Genomic DNA, 19,817 nt, shown 5'->3' with positions numbered 1-19,817 from the left:
ACAGCCCTTTTCCTTTGGCACTGTTTTTCCACGGTTCTGTCTCCCTACGCATTCAGCGCACTTTGTCAGATCAGCTGTTCGGGTCAGCAAACATAAAATTAAGACAGGAACCAGATGTCATTCATGATGGAGACAAGAGCATACTTGAATGAAGCGTACACAGAGGAATAACAGGGGGAAACTCCTGTCGTCGGTAAGTTGTTTTATCTTTTTACTTAGCTTATTAAGATCTCAGTGCAGATCGGTGCAGTGGTTAGCTCTGTCGCTTCCTAGTTGTAATCCCGGTTCAGACGTACTGGGCGTTTCTTTCTTTTGTGGAGTCTGCATGTTTACATTGTCTACATTAGGTTCATTGGTGACTCTAAAATTGTCCGTAGGTGTGAGCGTGACTGGTTGTCTGCCCTGTGATTGACAGGTGATCAGCCCAGGTGTAACCCTGCCTCTCGCCCAATGACAGCTGGGATAGGCTCCAGCCCCCTCACAGGATAAGCGGTATAGATAAGGTTCAGTGTCCAAGTGCTCTTCAACATGTGTCTAGTTGGATTATGTCATGGGGGTTTAGCTAACCACATCTGCCTGAGGCCATTTATGCTCAGATGAACACGGTGAAATCTAAACGGTGACCGGGACGATCTTTGTTTGAGTCAAACAATGTTGTGGCTTAAACTGAAAGTCAAAGATGGTGCAGGCTTTTCAACAAACAGCTGATCTTGTGTGCTCGAGAAAACATAGTGTCAAAGAAACGTCCCCGTCTGACGTCTTCATAATAACGTGTCCACTTAAACTGATGTATTTATTTTGAGGTGGGAGTCTTTTCAAGCCTTTTCAAGCAGTACATAGCTTAGCTTCTGTGTCGATACTCCAGCCAGCTTCTCCAACAGAGACCGGTCTGACCGTCAAGTAATAAACTTACTAAGCACCTCATACAACCCCACTTCAGAAAATCTGAACTATCCCTTTAACCACCACAGTTCAAACAGTAATACCTGGGCGGAGAGGTGAGTTGGGTCACTGATCCGTCACAAACAGCCTCTGTAGGTAAACAGCGTCACTCTGTCTGAGCTCGATGCACTTTTAGACGAGCGTGTAGTTCGACGCCCGAGCTCCTGCTTCCGGGTCCGAACAGAAGTCCCAGTGATGACACGGCCAACACGTCCTATTTACACCTGCACATGTTCTTATATACATACAGAGCTGCTCACACACACACAGGAGATCTGTAGGGATGAAGGCGGTCGCTGTACAGGCTGATGAAGGAGCTATTTACTGTGTGTTTGTTCACGGTTGGGTTCCACAGGAAGGTAAAAACAAACTAAATGCCGGGTCTGTTCGTCCGGCTCGCAGAGTTTACCTCAAACTCTAACAGCTCCAGGTAAAGACGATGTTTCCAAAAACCGACTCAAAAAGTGCCAGAACAGTTTCTTAAAACGTCAATGACTCCACACACGGAAAGAACAAGTTAACAGAGGCGGATGATTCCAAGTTTTATTTGGCACAGCACAGTACAGAATACTGTATGTTCACATCAGGTTTCAGGATCCAAACAAAGTCACAACACAAGAGTCTGTGTGCGATGTTACACGTGATTTTGTTTGTCAAAAGTTAAGCCAGTTTGTCGAAGAATCAAGAAGTCACAAACACTGATACAGACTGAATTTTAATCCTTCTTCACGTTACCACTCAAATGTTTTCATGTTGTATCCTGACGTCTTAAAGATCCGTCACAATAAGAGCGCCCAAACGGACTTGTTTTTACTTGCGCAAATCTTTGAGCCACTTTAACATCAGCTTCTTTCATTCTCTGCAGTGTGTTAAAAGTGTGTGTGCGTCCGTTAGAGCACCGTTTCGCCTGTATCAGAGTTTGTGAACAGCTCTGTGTAAGTCAGATATGGACACGAGTATCTGCTCTGAGTTGAAGCAAATCTTGACCTTAAAAAAGGTCATGGTCGACATTTTACAACCTCCTCTTCCACCTCCTCCGTCCTCTTTCTCATCATTTATATAAATTTCTACTGCTGTCACAGCTTCTTTTCCCTACAATTACATAATTTCTCAAGTTTTAAGAAGTACATTTCTCTTTATAAGACCCTGTCACATGAAAAACAGCCAGAAAAATCACTTTGTCTTCTTAAATCACACCCACTTGATAAATAACTCATAACTGCACCAGTTATTTAAACTAACAAATAAACAGGTTGATGAATTTATTTGTGTAAGTTATTGACAGGTCCTGCTGTTCAGAGAGAATATTTACAGTGAGAAACTAATCCATTCAGCAAATCTAGTCTTATGAAGTATGATTCTCACATCAGACGGTGCTGACGGAGGTCACTGATTGCTCTTAAGAAGTCACAAATATTAACCCCAGCCTGCAAAGCTGGGTGTGCATCATTTGCAGGAGATAAAACAATGAGGGGGAGTTTCGCACCGTCCTTTTTTGTGTGTTTTATAAGGTGCGCTGGATTCAAATGGTTAGCACAGAAGTGACTGAAGGCTCCCAAAAGTGCATGAGTGCTGACTATTTAGATCCAGGTGTGTTGCAATGATTCATCATCAAATGGAAGAGCACAATCACTTCATTATGTCTGAGTCTGTGGTGAAGACTATTTGTATCTTTTCCCCTCAGATTTTTAATCTTTAATTTAATAACTAAAATAAAACCTTTTCCATACTGTGGGTATGAGGGGAGACATGCACTCACTGTTGTATTTTATGGGGGTCACAACCACAGACTGTATATAAAGATGGACGGCATGACAGCTCCCTCAAAGTGGAGCCAAACCCTCTCTATCGCCCCCTGCTGACTGGCTGCAGTATAGCTCATAAAGCCCGCCTCCTCCATGTTAACAGATGGGACATGAGTCAAACTATAAAATCAAAATACACGTCAAATACATTTTTCTCAAACATGGTTTCTGTCATTATAGTTAGTTCTTATCATGCTGATTTATGTCCAAGTGTTTATTTTTCTGACAAGTTTATTTTTAATTAGTTATTGATGCTATAAAAAGGGGGTGTGACCTCATGATTGACAGCTCTGTTGACAAATGGGGCTCCTGCAGCGTTCTGTTCCCGAGTAGCAGAGTAGAGGAGGAACGGCGAGAGGAGACGTAACTAACACTAACACTACAGTCATTGAACTTTCCATAAGCGTGAATATCTGCTTCAGACCGACACAAGAAGCTGTTCTGCTGCAGACTGAGCCCACCTGAGGGCTCCAACACGCCAAGGTCACAAGGTAAAGGTGTGTGTCGGGTAGAGGAAAGGGCGGGACGTCGATACTGCGGCTCCACCGGCCAATACTGCACACACTCTGGGTCTTTTGGCTACATTTTTGTACAACAAGAGGAGGTAGAGACCCATCGTCCATCTTTATATACAGTCATTGGTCACAACCAAAACGCTTGCGAATCACTGCCTCTAATGTAAGAAAATGTGTTTGTTTCACCAGCCTGAAGTACACAACTGTCGTCCTTAGAGTCTAACAACAAATAAAAGAGATTTAAAAAAACACTAAGAAACTGATCTAGAAAAAACCCCTAAAATAAAAGCAAAGGTCTTTGTAACAATGTGTTTTACTTCAGAGAATCCAGCTGCATTTGAAAACACTTTTATTGGGCTGTTTTGGATTTTGGGTGTCACTCTAGAGCCTCTTGTACTCCCCCACCCCCCCTACCCCTTTTTTTGCAATTTTATCTACCTCACCTTTTATGTTGCAGTGCTGGCAACTCATTGCAGTAAATTTCATCTTGTGCATTGAAAAATATTCCAAATACTGTGTCACAGCTATAAATTAGACGTATAAATACATAACTGCCTTCAGAAGTCGAGAGTGACACTCAAAGATCCAAAATGTCAGTCATTTACACTACCACTGTCTAAATGTGCTTTAGTGTGTGTATATACATGGCAGGGAATGTTATCTTTTTGGTCGGGCATTTGCATTGGTGTCCATGCCTCTTAACACGAGGGGTCCTTTGTGGCTCTCTGCTGTGTGTCCTTTCATTCCCGCTCAGAGCAGTTTCCTCTGTTCCTGTTGGCTGCTGACACCTTTACTTCTCCTCCTCAGGGATCTTTTGTGTAGCCTGTTACTGTTGGCGCCGGCTGAGGGAGAAAAGGTAAGAATACTGATGACATCATGTTGCCAAAGGACTTATAAAGTAGCCTGAATTGACTGCTAAAAGATCCAGTTCAAAAGCTGTCATGTTCTTAATCAGAAGTGTGTTAGAGCCGCATTAAGAGTATCTGACAATTGTTAGTATTTCACCACGTCTCTATCAACGACCAAGTGAAAAGACAATGGATGGTGAAAATCCAGAGGGACATTGGGCCATATTTTTTGGTTAAAACAACTTATTGATAACCCATTAGCTACTATGTGACAACAGCTAATATTACTTTTCAACTGCTTCCTAGCTAACATCACTGTTTGATAGTGTTAGTGATAGTGTAAGGCACAAATTCCTAGCTAATGATGCTAATAGCTCGCTAAAGATAATGTAAGCTATGAATTGGTTGAATGTTAATGTTTAAAGATATGTTGTTTTAATAACTCATGAGTTACTGAAAGCTAATTCAGCTGCTGTTAGCATTCAATCAGTTCCTAGCTAACATTACCGTCATTTGGCTAACCTTACCATAAGCTAATCTGTGCCTATTCTATTGTACACTGTAAAACATTAACTTTCTGCGTAACAGTATTTTTTTCTTGTACGTGGGTAAATACTATCATTAGCTATTGTCTGACCTGAGCTAATGGATTAGCAAATGTTTGGTTTTAACTTGAAATATGGCCAAATTTTCCTCAGGATTTTCACTTTTCACTGACTTTTGCTCGGTACAACATTTGAAATGCATTTGAGCTATTCCAACCAGAGCATGGTGATGGCCGCTGTGTAAATATGGTCAATAATCTGTGTATTTTCTCTGAGTAACAAAAAAAGTGCTTAAACTTGTATCGACATAAGAAATTAGCCAAAATGTATTTTAAAGTGTAGGCATTTAAAATCAAGAAAATCCAAGATTGTGCATCCCTAGATTCTGGCTTAGGGTGTTTTAGTAAAATTATTATCTCAAGAAAAAAAACATTTTCACAATATGAAATCCACATTTCATCGTTCCCTTCAAACTCACCTTCTGTACACTCTACTTGTGGCTCCTCCCACTGTCCGTCTGGCATACAGCGTATGACAGGCAGGTGGCGCTGTGTGTAGCCTGCATCACACTGGTAGCGGACTATAGAGTCGACGGGGTATCGCTCTCTGGTGCTGCCCATCGGACGGCCATGTTCCACCTCAGGGGGTGCTCTGCACATGACTGAAAAAGAAGATAGACAACAATTAAAACCAAAGATGAACTGTTTAAATGTTTAAATGTCAAATATTGGTTGGTAGTCGTGACCCCACTCAAGATTCTTAGTTTTGTTTCAAGGTTTAATCCAAGGTGTCTTGAATATGTCCTATAAATATTGGCAGAGTTTTGGTTAACCCATTGATCTACACAGGGCTACCTCTGTTCTGACAAGACTATCTTCAACGACGGTCAATCAAACTCCGAACAAATTTACTGTATGTTCCACATCTCATGCAAATTTCCCAGGAAGGAAAGGATTCCCAAAATCATTTCTTGCTCAGGCACGTATTCCAACCCCATAAGCCTACCAGGACCAGTCTTGCAGGTGAAGGGAAGGTGGTAGTTGCAGGGCACGTCATTCCACTGTCCACCTTCATGCCAGATCATCACCACACAATCCTCCCCAGAGTTGAAGTAGTTATCAGGCTGGTTGGGCCTCCAGTTCTCAAATGTCTAAGGATGTTAAAAAGATGATCAATGAAGACATAAAAGAAGAAGTAGACAGACCTCAGAGACCCCAGGCTCATTGGGTGATGATTCTAAAGTTCCACTATGTACTCTGGAGCTTAGCCATTTTGTAAGCACAAAAATGTTACAATTTATTCTCAAATTTAACGTTAGCCAGCACAAGAAGATCTAAATAGGTGTTGTGTGTGACCATCTATTGGAACATGGGTTAAAGTCCTATCAGCATGGATTGTAAGTGGTGTTTGGCCTATTTATTGAGGTAAAAAGACAATTACAGGAATTCAAATGTGTCCAAACTAAACTCACCAGAGGACTGCCGTCTGTCCAGCGGAACTCATTCTGCACATCTTTGTCGTTAAGTCCAATCCACTGGTAGTCTTGACCATTGGCTGCATTGTAAATAGAAGATATTTTAGCTTTAAAACAACTTACATTTTCCCCTCCTTCATATTTAATTGTCATCTCTTCAGATGTGGACTGCAGTACAGGCAAGTTCCCTTTCACTGCAGTCCACATTACATTAAGGCTAATGCCCAAGTATCCAGGCCACTATTACACCCCCAACCCCCTTGCTGTTCTTGCCGGGTCTGATCCCTCACTGGCTTCCCATCAATGAACCTGTCAACTGTTAATTAATCAAAACCTGATGAGTATTTTAGCATTTATAGGCTATTAAAACATTTATTGGCATTAAAAAGCATTTACAGCCTTATAAACTTTAGAAGCACACTGCCACACACACACAGCTACTTACAGTTGACAAACTGCTGCTCCTCCTGAGAGCCAATGCTGACCAGGTGGGAGTTAAGCTCCTGACAGCGTTGCTCGGCCTCAGACCAGGTGTCTCTCTCTGCAAAGTGGAGGTAACAGCTGCCCATAAACTCCATCCAGCCATCGGCACAGCCCTGAACACCTAAACAAACAAACATACACCCAACATATTTGAACATCATCTTGCTTCTCCTGTGTGCAATGTCGAGTTTGTTATGGTTGACTCACGTGTGGAGCAGTCTTCACCAGTGAAACCAGCAGGACACTGACACACAGCGAGTTCTCCCTGCACAGTGCAGGATCCTGATCTGCAAGGGTTTGGATCGCAGGGGTCTGCAGTGGCTTACAGCAGAGAGAAAGAAACGTCACTGATCGTTCTGAGGAATTATGTGGTTCAGTGTTACCATATCAAAAGTAGATTTTTGGAAATGCTTTGGTGGATACTTCTGTGCATGCAAACATGGGAGCTTTTTGACCTTTTAATACAGTACAATATATACAAACACCTAAACGACGTACCATCCACTACTTCAGGTTGCTCAACAACAGCAGGGGTTGCTAATGACACCGACGGTGCTGTGGTTGGGCTGGTGTAGGCTGAGTCGGGGGTCACAACATAATCTGTAGGTCCAGCACGCTCTTCCTGACTCTCCTGGCTGTGTCCTGATTGGCCAACACTGGGAATGTATTCAGTGTAGGTCACCTGGTCTCCACTTCCTGACAGATGCAATCTTTGGTCCAAAGTGCCGCTAATTTCATGATGGATCCCTGACCCGCTTCCCTCTCCACTAACCTCCTGAGGGTGGCTCACCTGTGGTGGAACGGTCACTTCCATCATATCAATGTCTGTTAGGTAGATCACATCACCCCGCAGCTGGAAAGAGTCCCCAGAGGCAGAGCCGCTGCTCGAGACACCAGATGGAAAACCACTTGGAAAGCCACTGTGGAAGGGGCGATATCCAGACACCTCCTGTTCACCAGATGGTTGGACGGTCAGGTCAACAGCACTGTGGTCTATAAATGAGATGCCAGAAAATCCACCAGAGCCAGTCCCGGACATATCTACTGATCCTGACATGCTTGATTCTAAGTCTCCACTGGAATCAATGCCTCCCTGGCCCAACTCCTGCTCAATGGATTTTTGGTGAGGTCTGGTAACATCCACCGTCTTCCCATCCACCATGATTATCATTGTTTCTCCACTGCTACTACTGATGTCCCCACTTCCACTGGTATAACTGGATCCGGATTCACTGAAGCCAGAGTGTTGCCTGTCCAGCGACTCCCCAGATCCAGATGCACTACCCTGTTCTCCAGATGTAAAGATGACAGAGCCTTCCCCTTCTGCCTCCTGTGGCCCTCCAGAAGCAGACTGATCTCCAGAGAAGATGTCAGTGCGTCCGCTGAAAATGACTTGCTCTCCTGATCCAGAGGCGTCTCCACTGGCACTGGAGGTACTGGACTCTATTGAGATCTCCCCGCTGGCTGAACCATCCGCTGAACCGTCCGCTGAACCAGAGCCCGACACATCAACATGGATTGGAGGTAAAATTGTTTTCGCTGGTGGAAGAAAGAATTAGATGTGCAATTATATCCTGCTCAGCAAAGTGAAAGGTTGGGTTTAGCTTTTTTGAAATGATATAACAGAATACATTTCAATGACTGTAATCCATCAAACGTTAAAGTAGAAAACACTTCCAGCTGTCTTACCAGTAGGGACAGCTTGGTGAATTGTGATGGTCGTCTCGTTGATAAACTCCTCTATTTCAGTTATATTTTCACCAGGTACAGTTTCATTGTAGTGCACAGTTGTTTCAACTAAAAGCAAACAAAAGAAACAAAATTGAGGCGATATAAGACCAAGCAATGATAAAGGATTTAGGAGAACAGAGTTCATGCATCGCTGTTACCTGTGGGAGCCAAGAGATCAATTGTGACTGTTGTCTTGTCAATAACGTCCACCGTCACTGTGGTCACATTCACTCTGGTTTCTGTGTCGACATGTACAACAGAACTTTCAGCTGAAAAAAACAAAATGAGACAGATTATTTAAGACGGACACATTTTTTAAAAGGAATCGTTTAACTTTGAAAATAAAAAAAGCATCTGACAGCAAATGTACGGTAAAAAAAAATGGTACTACGCTAGAGATCACAACCATTCATTATTTTTGGCTAATGTTTCGAACCTTTATCTGTTAATTTTAGCTTGCTATTTTAAATCTGTAATGACTTAGGCTATAGCTAAACTTTTCACATTCAACATTCATCAATTTCTTTGAGTTGACTATTTCAACCTCTCATTCACTACATTTGGCTAGTTAGCTACTCCAACCATTTCTTATCAGAGCTTATCATCAAACTTAGTATAGCTACAGTATATCTTTGATTTGTATCACTTTCTTACAAGGACTGCCAAATGATGGCCCTTTGATATTTAGGTACATTGATTGTTTTCCATTAAAATTCAAATGTAACACGTTTAACCTTTTCCTACCTTTAAAACAATAAGCGTCGTAGCGTGAGTGTTCATCAGGAAATCCTGTCTGGTTCGGGTAGGCGTAGATAATGTGGACCCCAACTTGACCACCTCCACAGTGGGACCTGGGAGTTGTGATGGGGTAGCGTACACTGCGGTCCATCAACCAGCCTGGACGGCACTTATCAAGTCCTTGGTTCCAGGCAGCATAGAGCTGCCCAGTGTTGGCCAGGGTGGTATTGAGTTTCTGACAATGCTGCACAGCCTCCTCATAGGAGAAGCTGTCGTAGTCACTGGTAAAGAAGACCTCACCTAGGAGGAGAGTATTTGACAAAATTCAGAAGATTTCCGTAGATAGGTAGAGAGATATTAAAATTGACTTTAAATGTAAATTTGAGTAATTCAATAATCGTGGGATCCTCACCTTGCAGGCGTTCCACGTAACAAAATACATCATAACGTTCGCTAGCTGGCCTCAGGCCATAGGATCTGACTCCTGGGAGGTGGGGCAGATTACCAGCACAGTTGTCTCTGGGTGACACGATGGGATATCTGGGAATGAAAAGGGATGTTGCTAAAATATATTGCAATGGTCTGTTAGGACTGCAAAGTTGCTGTTGGAAGAATTAATGATCATACTGAAAGTCTTTAAAAGGAATCATATAAGAACATCTACTAAGTGCACATTGTGGGACATATATTATATAATTGATATTGCTATATTGGTTTATCTAATTCTACCCATGCCTCCAGCTCACCTGACTGTCTGGTCACGGAGCCAACCAGCATCACATTGATGCAGGCCTTTCTCAAAGGCTGCGTGCAGCTGCTGAGGGCTGGCAATGGCTGCCCCAATACTCTGGCAGGCTCTGGCAGCCTCCAGAAAGGTCAGTGTGTAGCGACCGGTGATGGGTCGGTAGTGGAACACCACTCCTGGGAAATAAGAGGGAGGGAAGATCCGAAAAACATTAGGACATTAGTTAGTCATAAAGTTTTTGTCTCTTCAAGCTCCAGAGTTTTCCATTTGAGTTTTCTTATTGATCAAGTTCATAACCAACGTACCTGTGGGACCCATGGCAGCATATATGTCTGTCAGACCAAGTCCAGGCTCAAGTACAACAGGAGTCACTTTGGTGTATGTGTCTGTCACGCTTGGTGGGACAGGCAGAGGTGACAGGGTGCCAACTTCACCACTTTTGATCTCTTTAACACCAGAAGTGGGGATGAGACCTGGGTATACTCCAGAGGCGGGTGTCATGGGAATAATGTCTGGGAAAGGGGTGGTCTTCACAGGCACAGAACCTTCATACTCACCAGCTGAGGAGACAAAAATTGCACAATCGCTTGATGAAATTGACAGTTTTAAAGCCTTGTTAAATAACTCTAGATTAATGTTGATGGCAATTAGCAAGGATTTAAATTCCAGGAATCCTGACGAAGATGACCACCCACAACCACCTCCTTTCTTGGAGTTGATTGCTACTGAAGTCTCCATGAACAATTTACCTTGGAAGCAGATGGCATCATAGCGGGAATCTGGGTAGGGGTATCCTGTCTGGTTGGGGAACAGGTAGATGGTTCTCACTCCAAGGAGCCCCCCTCCACACTGAGGCCTGGCGATGTTGATGGGGTAACGAACACTCCTGTCTCCTAGCCAGCCAGCGTTACACACATCCATTCCAGCCTGCCAGGCGAGGTAGAGTTCTCCAGTGGAAGCCAGACGGGCACCAAGTTTGGCACACTGATCGCCTGCCTCATAGAAGGTAAACTTCTCTACAGACATGGAGTAGAAGACTCTGCCTGGGAGGAGAGAGGAGAGGTGTCAAAAACAACGAACATCACAGTGTACGGTTGTACAAGTTTCATGTTGATCAGGTAGCTTTTGTTGCTACCCTTGTAAGATGAGTGTACCTGACATCTTCTCAGCAAAACAGTAGACATCGTAAGTCTCGTTGGCATCTCTCACGCCATAGGTTCTCACGCCAGGGAAGGTCTCCTTGTCTCCATAGCAGCGCTCACGAGGCTCCTGGATTGGGTACCTTGAAAGGTCAAGAGAGATGTCAGTCAGAAGATGGACATTAAATGGATATTAAAGGCATTTGTATGTTTTATATTAGCGCATACTGGACTGTTCCATTATGTTACCAACGTAAAGTCCCTCTGAATGGGACAGCATTGACCAATCTATAGTGCCAAATCATGTTATGAAGTTATCTAATGACACTTGACTCACAACAGGCAGAAACCACACTCATTGGTGGACAGCCCCCTGACGCGACTGGATGGGCCAAGAAAGTGAGTAGATGGGCCAAAGTGTTTGGGAGACGATCGGCTCCGTCTAACTATTTACTTTTCAACTGACAAGAATTGTGCCATCTTCCTGCAATGGTGTAAAATAAGTAAGGTTTGAGCCTGTCTCTTTCTTTAAGGAATATCCAATAACAAGTAAAATGTGGTCCATTAAAACATGTCCTGACTAGCTTGACTACTTCAGCATTATAGCTTGGTTGTTGTGACCTGTCAATCAACAACAAATAAGATGTTTGATTTGAATCTGCTTGTTGTCTTGTACTTTCTGTGGTTTTGCTCTGATGTATTCCAACCGTCTAAATACACGCCGGTTTGCTGAATTTGAAACTCTAAGTTTGCCTGTAGATGTACCTGTACCTGTCCATATTGACTTTGATCACTATGAGTAGTTAGGTAATATTGGATGGATGAGTGATTGCTACCTAACAGTCTGATCAGAGAGCCATCCAGCATCACACTGGTGGTATCCATCATCGTAAGCAGCCTGGAGCTGGGCTGGGGTGGCAATGGTGGCACTGTTCTGGATGCAGGCTGCCTTAGCTTTCTCAAAGGTCAGGGTGTAGCGGGTGGAGATGGCTCGGTAATGGAAGACAATACCTGTGAGATACAGAAAGTAATAGAAAGACAGAAGAACTGTGTTATCTCTTTTGATTCATACTTGGTCGCTCATGTGTCTCCAAGAGCAGGAAAATATAGAACAAAGTTTTTTGGCAACACTTCAGCTGGATGTGTAAATGATCATCCTGCTAAACTTTAGTGTGAAAGAACCTTTGAGACAGAATTGAAGGGCTATGTTGTTGTATAATTCAACAAACATTTATGGAAGTTTCTACCCCTGTGTTTGACAGTAATTGAATTAAATTAATGTTTTAGAAGCATACCCTGAACCTGGATGTCCACAGTGTCGTAGTTGTCCTCAATGCCGTGCATCACCTCGCAGCGGTAGGTGCCTGAATCTTTGGACCTGAGCTCTGTTATTTCCAGGGTGGCATCAGTGGGCACCAGCGGGTAGTTGATCATCGTCACTCTGTCCAAATACTCAGTCTCCACCTGGACTTTTCCCTCTGATGCCACCAGGATGGTGGTGACTTTCTCCTTGGTGACGTACGACCATTTGATACGGTGGGAGAGCGGGGCGATTGTTGGGGCTCCGGGGTCATTCACCGTGTTGTCCTGGAAGTAGCATGGTACCACTACCTGGCTGCCGAGCAGAGGACGGAGAGGCATCTCCTTTGGAATGCTGACACGCAATGTGCCATCCAAGTCTAGAGTAAGATAGGTTAAGGTTAATTTTAAGCATTTTTGGGGGGAGAGTAAACTAGGGTACAACAAAGAAGATAAAACAGGTACAAGAAGGCACAACATAGAAGAGAAATATGCTCCATCAAAATTTCTTACATCTATGTGAGCTATGGGCTTTGGCACAGTCCTTGTAGAAAATGTAAAATAGTAAATGGAACTTCTGTAGAGCTTATCAATCTTTGTAAGTGCTCTGCTTACACAGCTGGGGTTGAGCGGCAGAGTGGATCGCCTTACAAACAGAAGGTTTGGTGGTCCGATCCAGGCCCAATCCACTTTAGCATGTAGCTAGATACTGAACCCCAAAGTGCTGAGGCATAGCCTGTGGTGAGTGAATAATGGGACACTTAAGGACACTTTGACAATTTGACAGGAGGAGCCAGGGATTGATCTGCCAATCCTCCCTACCATACATGAACAACTTGCACTACAATTGGTGCATCAATTTTTCCAGAAGCCAACATGGGACTACCATGTTTTTATGCTGCTTGTCACTATTTGGGGGGAATGCTTTATCTTTGGCGATGATTTGGAAAGACATTTTTGGAAATGAGGCAGGAAAGGAAACAATCTCTCCAGGTTAGACAAAAAAACGTGGCCTTATTGTTAGGTTTCCAAGGGGCCTACAGATAGGTATTGGATTTTCCAACATTGTTGATAAAGATGAGAAACTATTTGATAAAACCAAACTTACCGTCATGGTCTTCAAGCAATACTGTTGCTGAGATGAGGGGCAAGGACACACAAAGCAGAAGCAGGGCGGTCATCGTTACCTGAAACATGCCAAAATACCAAACAGTGGTGTTAAATTTGTTGGAAGAAGATAATTAATGAGAGAAAGGACAAGCTTAGTTTAAAGCCATTATTTATTACATAATAGTGATATATTGTATTGATATTGAAATAGTGATATTTATAGTGATTATTGGCCTTTTGAAGCCTCACAACACTTATAAAGAAGTTTGATGAAATCAGAATAGTCCTATATATCAATATAAAGTGTGTATGTTGCAGACATAGCCTGAATTTCTGGCCTCTCTTCACCAGAATTGCTCACAGAATGAACAGTAAGTAAGTGTTAGAATGAGTAAGAAGGTTTATTATCTTTTCCTCTACTCTTCAGTGCCACTGTGTTTTTCCTAACTCCTGTACACATACAGTCATATTCCGTGTGATTCAAAGTATTCAGTGTGTTTCGTTGTTACGTCAGCCTCATTAGCTAAAATGGAAACAGAACGTCAAAAGTCTCCAGTATCGTTTAGAAATACCAAACATGCCCGGTGAGTAATGAAAGCCCCTCTGTCTGTGGGAACAGGAAATGTCTTTAGTCCTGAAATAAGTTCAGGCTGAGACGTAGGAGTGTGATTCATTTATCTCAAAGGCTTTTCCATTTGTTGAAAGCTCATGCATAAAATAATATTACAATGAGGCATTTTTTCCACCTTACTCACTGTCCGTTCAACGTGCCTCTTTGTAGTTTCAATACTGTGCATGTACAGTATACTGTGTGTGTAAGATGTGTCTGCTTTGCCAAGCTAAAATCCCAAACTGCTTATTGTACATTTTTTGTGCTTTTAATTAAGTTTATATGAATGTGAGACACTTATTTAGCATGTCTCTAGGGATGGAAAAGTGGGTTTGTCTGCCAATTTAATTAGACATTTATGGGGCAAGAGATGAAGCAAATTCATTTTGGTCATCAGGTACTTTTCCTCCATTGCAACCATGAGCTTGACAAGTTGTTTGACAAGGTTGTTTAAGTGAAATATCTTCTGTTACCAATAATCTGTTACCAATCTCCATAGTGTCGAATGGTGGATTCTAATGACTTTGGAGATGCCCTGACCTTTCATCTATTGCTACCATGAAGTTGACCTTTGTGGTTTTGACTGAAATGTGATGAAAAAATAGAGAACAGCGGTGTCGGTTTAGCTCAAGTGATAGAGCAGGCGCCCCATATACAGAGGCAACGTCCTCGCCTCACAGGCTCAGGCTCGTCTCAGACCCCCGGCTCTTTGGTGCAAGTCATCCCCACTCTCTCTTCCTGTCAATCTTTACTGTCCTATCAATAAAGGCCAAAGAATAGATTGAGAGTAGTAAGAGCAGTTTGCAATGGAAATAAATAAAAGTTCCCCTTAGGCAGAATTCCTCACAAAAATGAAGTATACTTCAAGTTAATTTAAACTTCAGTAAAGTTCAAGTATATTAAGTATGCTTTATGTTGTAAGTATACTAACATCAATGTACTAGTTGTATACTTGTAAGTGTACTACTTCAGTACTTCTTGGGACTAATTTGGCCCACTTTTTTTTAAACTAAAAAGTCGACTTAGTAGTACACAACTAGTAAACTAAGAGTATATATATAAGTTTACTTGCTGTATACTTCAAAGTACACTTTCATAAACTAAAAAGTGGATTAGAAGTATGTAACTAGTATCTATAAGTTCACTTAAAGTATAGTCCACAGTATAGTTGCAGTACAAAATAAAAGTTCTTGTGTACTCAAAGTGTATTACTCTCACACTTATATATACTTAAAAGTGGGCTAATTTAGTCCATAGAAGTATTGAAGTAGTACACTTACAATTACTCTACTAGTACATTGATGTTAGTATACTTATGACATAACATATACTTGGGAAATATACTTTCACTTTATTTAAGTTAACTTAATAAAATTATCTTGAAGTACACTTCTTTTTTGAAAGGGAAGGTATTCCATCCCGAAGCTGACTTTACTCAATATAAATACATACTTAGACTTTTCTGTATACTTGTCAGTATATGCTAAAGTATACTTTTAAGTACATCTCTAATAAGTTCATAAAAAATAGACTAAAAGCATACTCTCTTATTTTTAGTTTAAAAGAAGTATACTAGTAGCACATTTGAATAAACTTTTGGGTTGCCACAACTCTGGTTATCCAAGTCTTTTTTGTTGCGCATCTTAGTTTATGTTCAAATTCCTGCAGAAATTATGACATTAGCATCAGCTGTACTTTGTGTTTACTTTAGAATGCTAACATGTTACACGTAATTAAGGAACATCTTAGTGTGTTAGCATTATCGATGCTACCTGATGCTGACGTTAGCACCAGCAGCTTGGATCTTAATCCCCTTTCATTAACTCCGGACAATTTCCAGACAGTCGAGTCCTGACATTTTCTGGACTTGCCCTTTTGCACAAGTAGCACACAACGGGATATTGTCTGTGTGTCCGTCACATTTAGTAACTGGAAATAGTGTGTTTGGTTTAGGTTGGCGAGTGTGCCTGTAGAGCGGTCAGGAGGAGGAGGAGTCTTCAGGAATGGTGACTGTTTCTTGGTCAATATCACTACTGCCTAAGAACTTTTGCGTAACACAGATGTAAGAGTGGAAACATACAAGTAACTGAGGCGAGCAGTAAAGAGTACAACCCTCCCACTCGCTCTCAGTGAACGGACCATTACCTGCTGCATTCACACATCGGCTCACGTGGACTAATGGGTTAATTACTTTGCTCCTTCAGTCAATAAATGACTCATTTTAGGGGTTTTTCCTCTCCTGGGAAAAGACCATAAATATAATCTAATATCAGCAACTGGCAACTTCATTTCAACAACATCAGCGTCACTATCACAGACCCTCATCTGTCAGACTCTCATTACCACATTGCTTGTTTGCTCTCAACTTTCCGAGGCTGTGACGTGCAGCAAAAACAAACATTCAAAAACGGTTGCAAGTACCAACTGAACCCTCATTGTGCTGCGTTCACAAGCCCCAGGACGGGCTACCGAAAGCACACGGATCACTCCCAGCAGCCACACAGAGACATTTACAGCCAATAATAAACCTGAAGCTCACAGACTCAGAGCGTGTGTCTCTGCATTAGAAACACACTCAGGCTGTATGTAACACAGTGGTAGAAGGCAGGACAACTTTGTGTGTGTGTGTGTGTGTGTGTGTGTGTGTGTGTGTGTGTGGGCTGCTAGCATTCTCAGAGTTCCACAGATCCAGGACATACAGTACAGTAGGACTAATATTTGCCCTGCTGTCTAAGATCTGTGTGAGAGTGAATGTTGGCCCAGTTCGGGCGGAAACACAAAATACCAGCAGCTGTAGACGGACGGCTGAATCCACCCTGGAATAATCACACACTGTTACTCTTTTATTTTCAGTCAATGAAGATCTGTTAAAGCTCTGCGATGAGGTATCTTTACCCACTGACGTTTTTGACCTTTCCTGCTTTTTCTGATGTTTCTGGTTTGCTCTCAAACTTAAAGCAACTGTGAGGAACTGTGTCGAGTTTGGCGCCCCCTGTGGACAAAACTGCACGCGTCATCCCTTCGCTGATCCTTTCCTGTACATGCGTAAGTAGTATCCTCTAGTGATAATTATCTCCAGCTGTGTTTGAGCTGTATCGTTCACTGTGAATCTCTTCAGTGGAACATGTAAACAAAGGCTCTTTTGTCTGTGTGCAGCAAATAGCTTTTTCTGGACACCAGTGGCCGGGGTGACGTATGAGAAAGAACTACATCCTACTTTGAATCTCTTCATCTTTGCTGTCGTCTTGTAAACGATCCTTCTTCTTCGACTGCAGATGTTTTTAATCATCCTGTTGTGTGTCACTCTTCTGGTTTTATACCGGTCATATGATATAAAGATCTTCACCCCGCCCACTCGCTCACGCTGAAAGTTCCTGACTGTTACCTGCTGCGTTCACACATCGGCTCACCCCGACTTTCTCACAGTTATACCTACATTTTTATGCTTTCAAATGTCTTTTGTGTGGTCACAGCTTCCTACTGCAGCCACACAACTATTTTCTGCATGTGCTTTGTATTTTTATATTCCTGTGTGAAACAAATAAACTGAACTAACAGCCTCACAAAGCATTAACACAGAGAACACCAGCAAAACACACAACCAGCGCCTTGAGCCCTTATTCCTTACTACCCCCGGTCACAGAGCAGATCATCTCTCTTTAAATGCATCATTTAAACTGTGGCCACTTCACTAGCACTGGTGAGCGAGCCACGCCAGACCCCCTCTCTCCACAGTGTGCCCATTCAGTCGGAGGGGCGGCTGCCGCTCCCCTGCTCGGCCGCGGTGGTATGTTCCGCTCCCAGCTGAGGTAGAGGGCAATAAGGCCTCGGTCTGTTCCAACAACGGACGCACAGGGGCAGGGACTTTGGGGAGGGGTGCAGCCCTGCCAAGGTAAACACGGGGCGGCATCCAGCGGAGCCCCCACCTCCCTCACCACCTCCACACACACTCCTCCAAATCAAGAGACCCTCAGCTGAAGAACAGAGTTGACATTGATACAGTACACACACACACACACACACACACACACACACACACACACACACACACACACAGAGACTAACACTCAGGGATCACGTCTCAAAACGCTCAGGAGTGTGTGTGCATGTGTCAGTATTAGCGCATACTGTAAGGCCTGTGTTTGAGGACACACACACACACACACACACACACGCACACACAGATCCTTGTACAGTGTCGTGGAAACATTCACATTCACAGTTTCTTATGAGTGTGTTCGTTCATCTCTTCATACTCAGCAGCCTGTGATCAAAGCAGCACACGAGTTAATACGTTAAACATTACACACATGAAGTTTGGCTGTCGTTTGCTTTGACGGCGCTCTTTGTGTGTTGATTTTTGATTTCCTACAAATTTCCTGAAAATTAAAGTTCATAACGTTTGCTGTCACAGCCTGATGTCGTCACAGGAAGTCACTCCTGCATGTTTGCTAAATTGTCATAAGTCTCGTTCTTTAACAGAGAAAATAAAATCCTTCTCGTGTCTCCAAATGAAACTTTTAAAGACTGATGCAAGTTTTAATTTGCTTTATGCACCTTAATATAAATATATACATTTTGTGTGCACCAACCGAGACGTCAGAATCCCTCAATATGTTCTCAAGTCTTTATCGTCATAGTGCAAGACAACGAAACAGGGAAGCATCTCCCTGAGCTGCGTAGAGACCACTAAGATAGGATACAACTAGAATAAAGATTAAAAAATAAAATAAAACTAGAATTAATAGTTATGAAAATATAAAAACAGTCGGCAGAAATACACAAAGAGTAAAGTACAGTGATTTATCAATCTACCTGTGCTGCTCAGCGACAGAGATCTTTAGCTGATCCAGTTTACTGTGCTTTTTTTATTATTAGCTTGTTGTTGCGTAGAAATCTAAGGAGTCGTAGGATGATTAGGAAAAACATAATTTAATATTTTCCTCCAGTCTTTCATCTTTACTGAACAATTTTACCTGATTAACCTTTAAAACTGATTTAAAAATAAAGATGCTCAAGGTGTAAACCACAAATCATTCAGGAACAGAGAGAAGTACGTGAGTGCCACACGAGCACTAACAAAGTTCATTCATTCTCTCCTTTCAGATGCAAAATAATCAGTAAATATGCTGAATTTTCATATTCTTGATTCCCTTTCCTGCTTTTTTTTAACCCATTTTTAGCCACTTCACACATTTGCAACACAAAATAATCCAGTGCAGCAAAAAAAACCAACAAACAACTCATTTACACGTCTAAAGTCTACACAGCAAAACCTACAAACTCCAGGGGCACAAAAACTGACCTGAAGTTACCACCAAGGCTCTCACTACATTTAAGTTCTCTCCAAGGAGCAAAACTCCCCGATGTTGAGTTAAAACAGTTACCTTTGCTTTTACCTCAAACAAATACCAGAGGATGAAGACGACTCAAAGTTCCCCCTGAAACCTTTCTCACAGTATTCCTTCTCATAAGCTCCGCAAGTGAGTCGTAAACGTACCGTTGATGCTCCAAAAGCTCCCAGTGGCTGCGACTCCGGGGGCCTCTCGCTCCTGCCTGCGTAGGAGAGCAGAAAGAAGCTTTATTCAAACTCCAGCACACATTTAGACGTTGGAAAGACAGAGGGAGAGAGAGAGGGAGAGAGAGAGAGAGAGAGGGGGAGATGTGGTCCTCTCCTGCCAGTTGGTGAGGTCATACAAACAGCCGAGAAAAAAACTGAAGCAGAATCAGAATAAATCTTAGCTGAACAAAGATACCTGCTGCTCCCGGCTAACACACACGATCTCACTCTTAGCGAGTGAACTTATGCTGCTTAACACACAACATTTCTTCT

General features: G+C 42.6%; 1 protein-coding gene across 1 annotated transcript; it reads right to left on the bottom strand.

Annotated features, from left to right (window-relative positions):
- Positions 1 to 1,473: 1,473 nt before the first annotated feature.
- On the bottom strand, positions 1,474 to 19,537 carry LOC138613214 (aggrecan core protein-like). The gene is made up of 19 exons (XM_069686834.1): positions 19,485 to 19,537; positions 13,373 to 13,451; positions 12,261 to 12,644; positions 11,802 to 11,976; positions 10,981 to 11,108; positions 10,576 to 10,869; positions 10,132 to 10,386; positions 9,828 to 10,002; positions 9,494 to 9,621; positions 9,088 to 9,381; positions 8,502 to 8,612; positions 8,302 to 8,409; positions 7,111 to 8,151; positions 6,820 to 6,933; positions 6,575 to 6,733; positions 6,127 to 6,209; positions 5,661 to 5,805; positions 5,134 to 5,316; positions 1,474 to 4,104 (listed from the first exon to the last, which is right to left on the bottom strand). Exons 2-19 carry the CDS (start codon positions 13,443 to 13,445, stop codon positions 4,013 to 4,015), a joined length of 3,942 nt encoding a protein of 1,313 aa, XP_069542935.1. The 5' UTR covers positions 13,446 to 13,451; positions 19,485 to 19,537; the 3' UTR covers positions 1,474 to 4,012.
- Positions 19,538 to 19,817: the final 280 nt, after the last annotated feature.

The sequence above is a fragment of the Semicossyphus pulcher genome, unplaced genomic scaffold (genome assembly GCF_022749685.1).
Source record: "Semicossyphus pulcher isolate SPU_LCO1_2020_fin unplaced genomic scaffold, fSemPul1.0.p SCAF_8, whole genome shotgun sequence".
Lineage (NCBI taxonomy): Eukaryota > Metazoa > Chordata > Actinopteri > Labriformes > Labridae > Semicossyphus > Semicossyphus pulcher.
The sequence above is the reverse complement of the archived record's forward strand: the minus strand, read 5'-3'. Positions and strand labels throughout refer to the sequence as shown.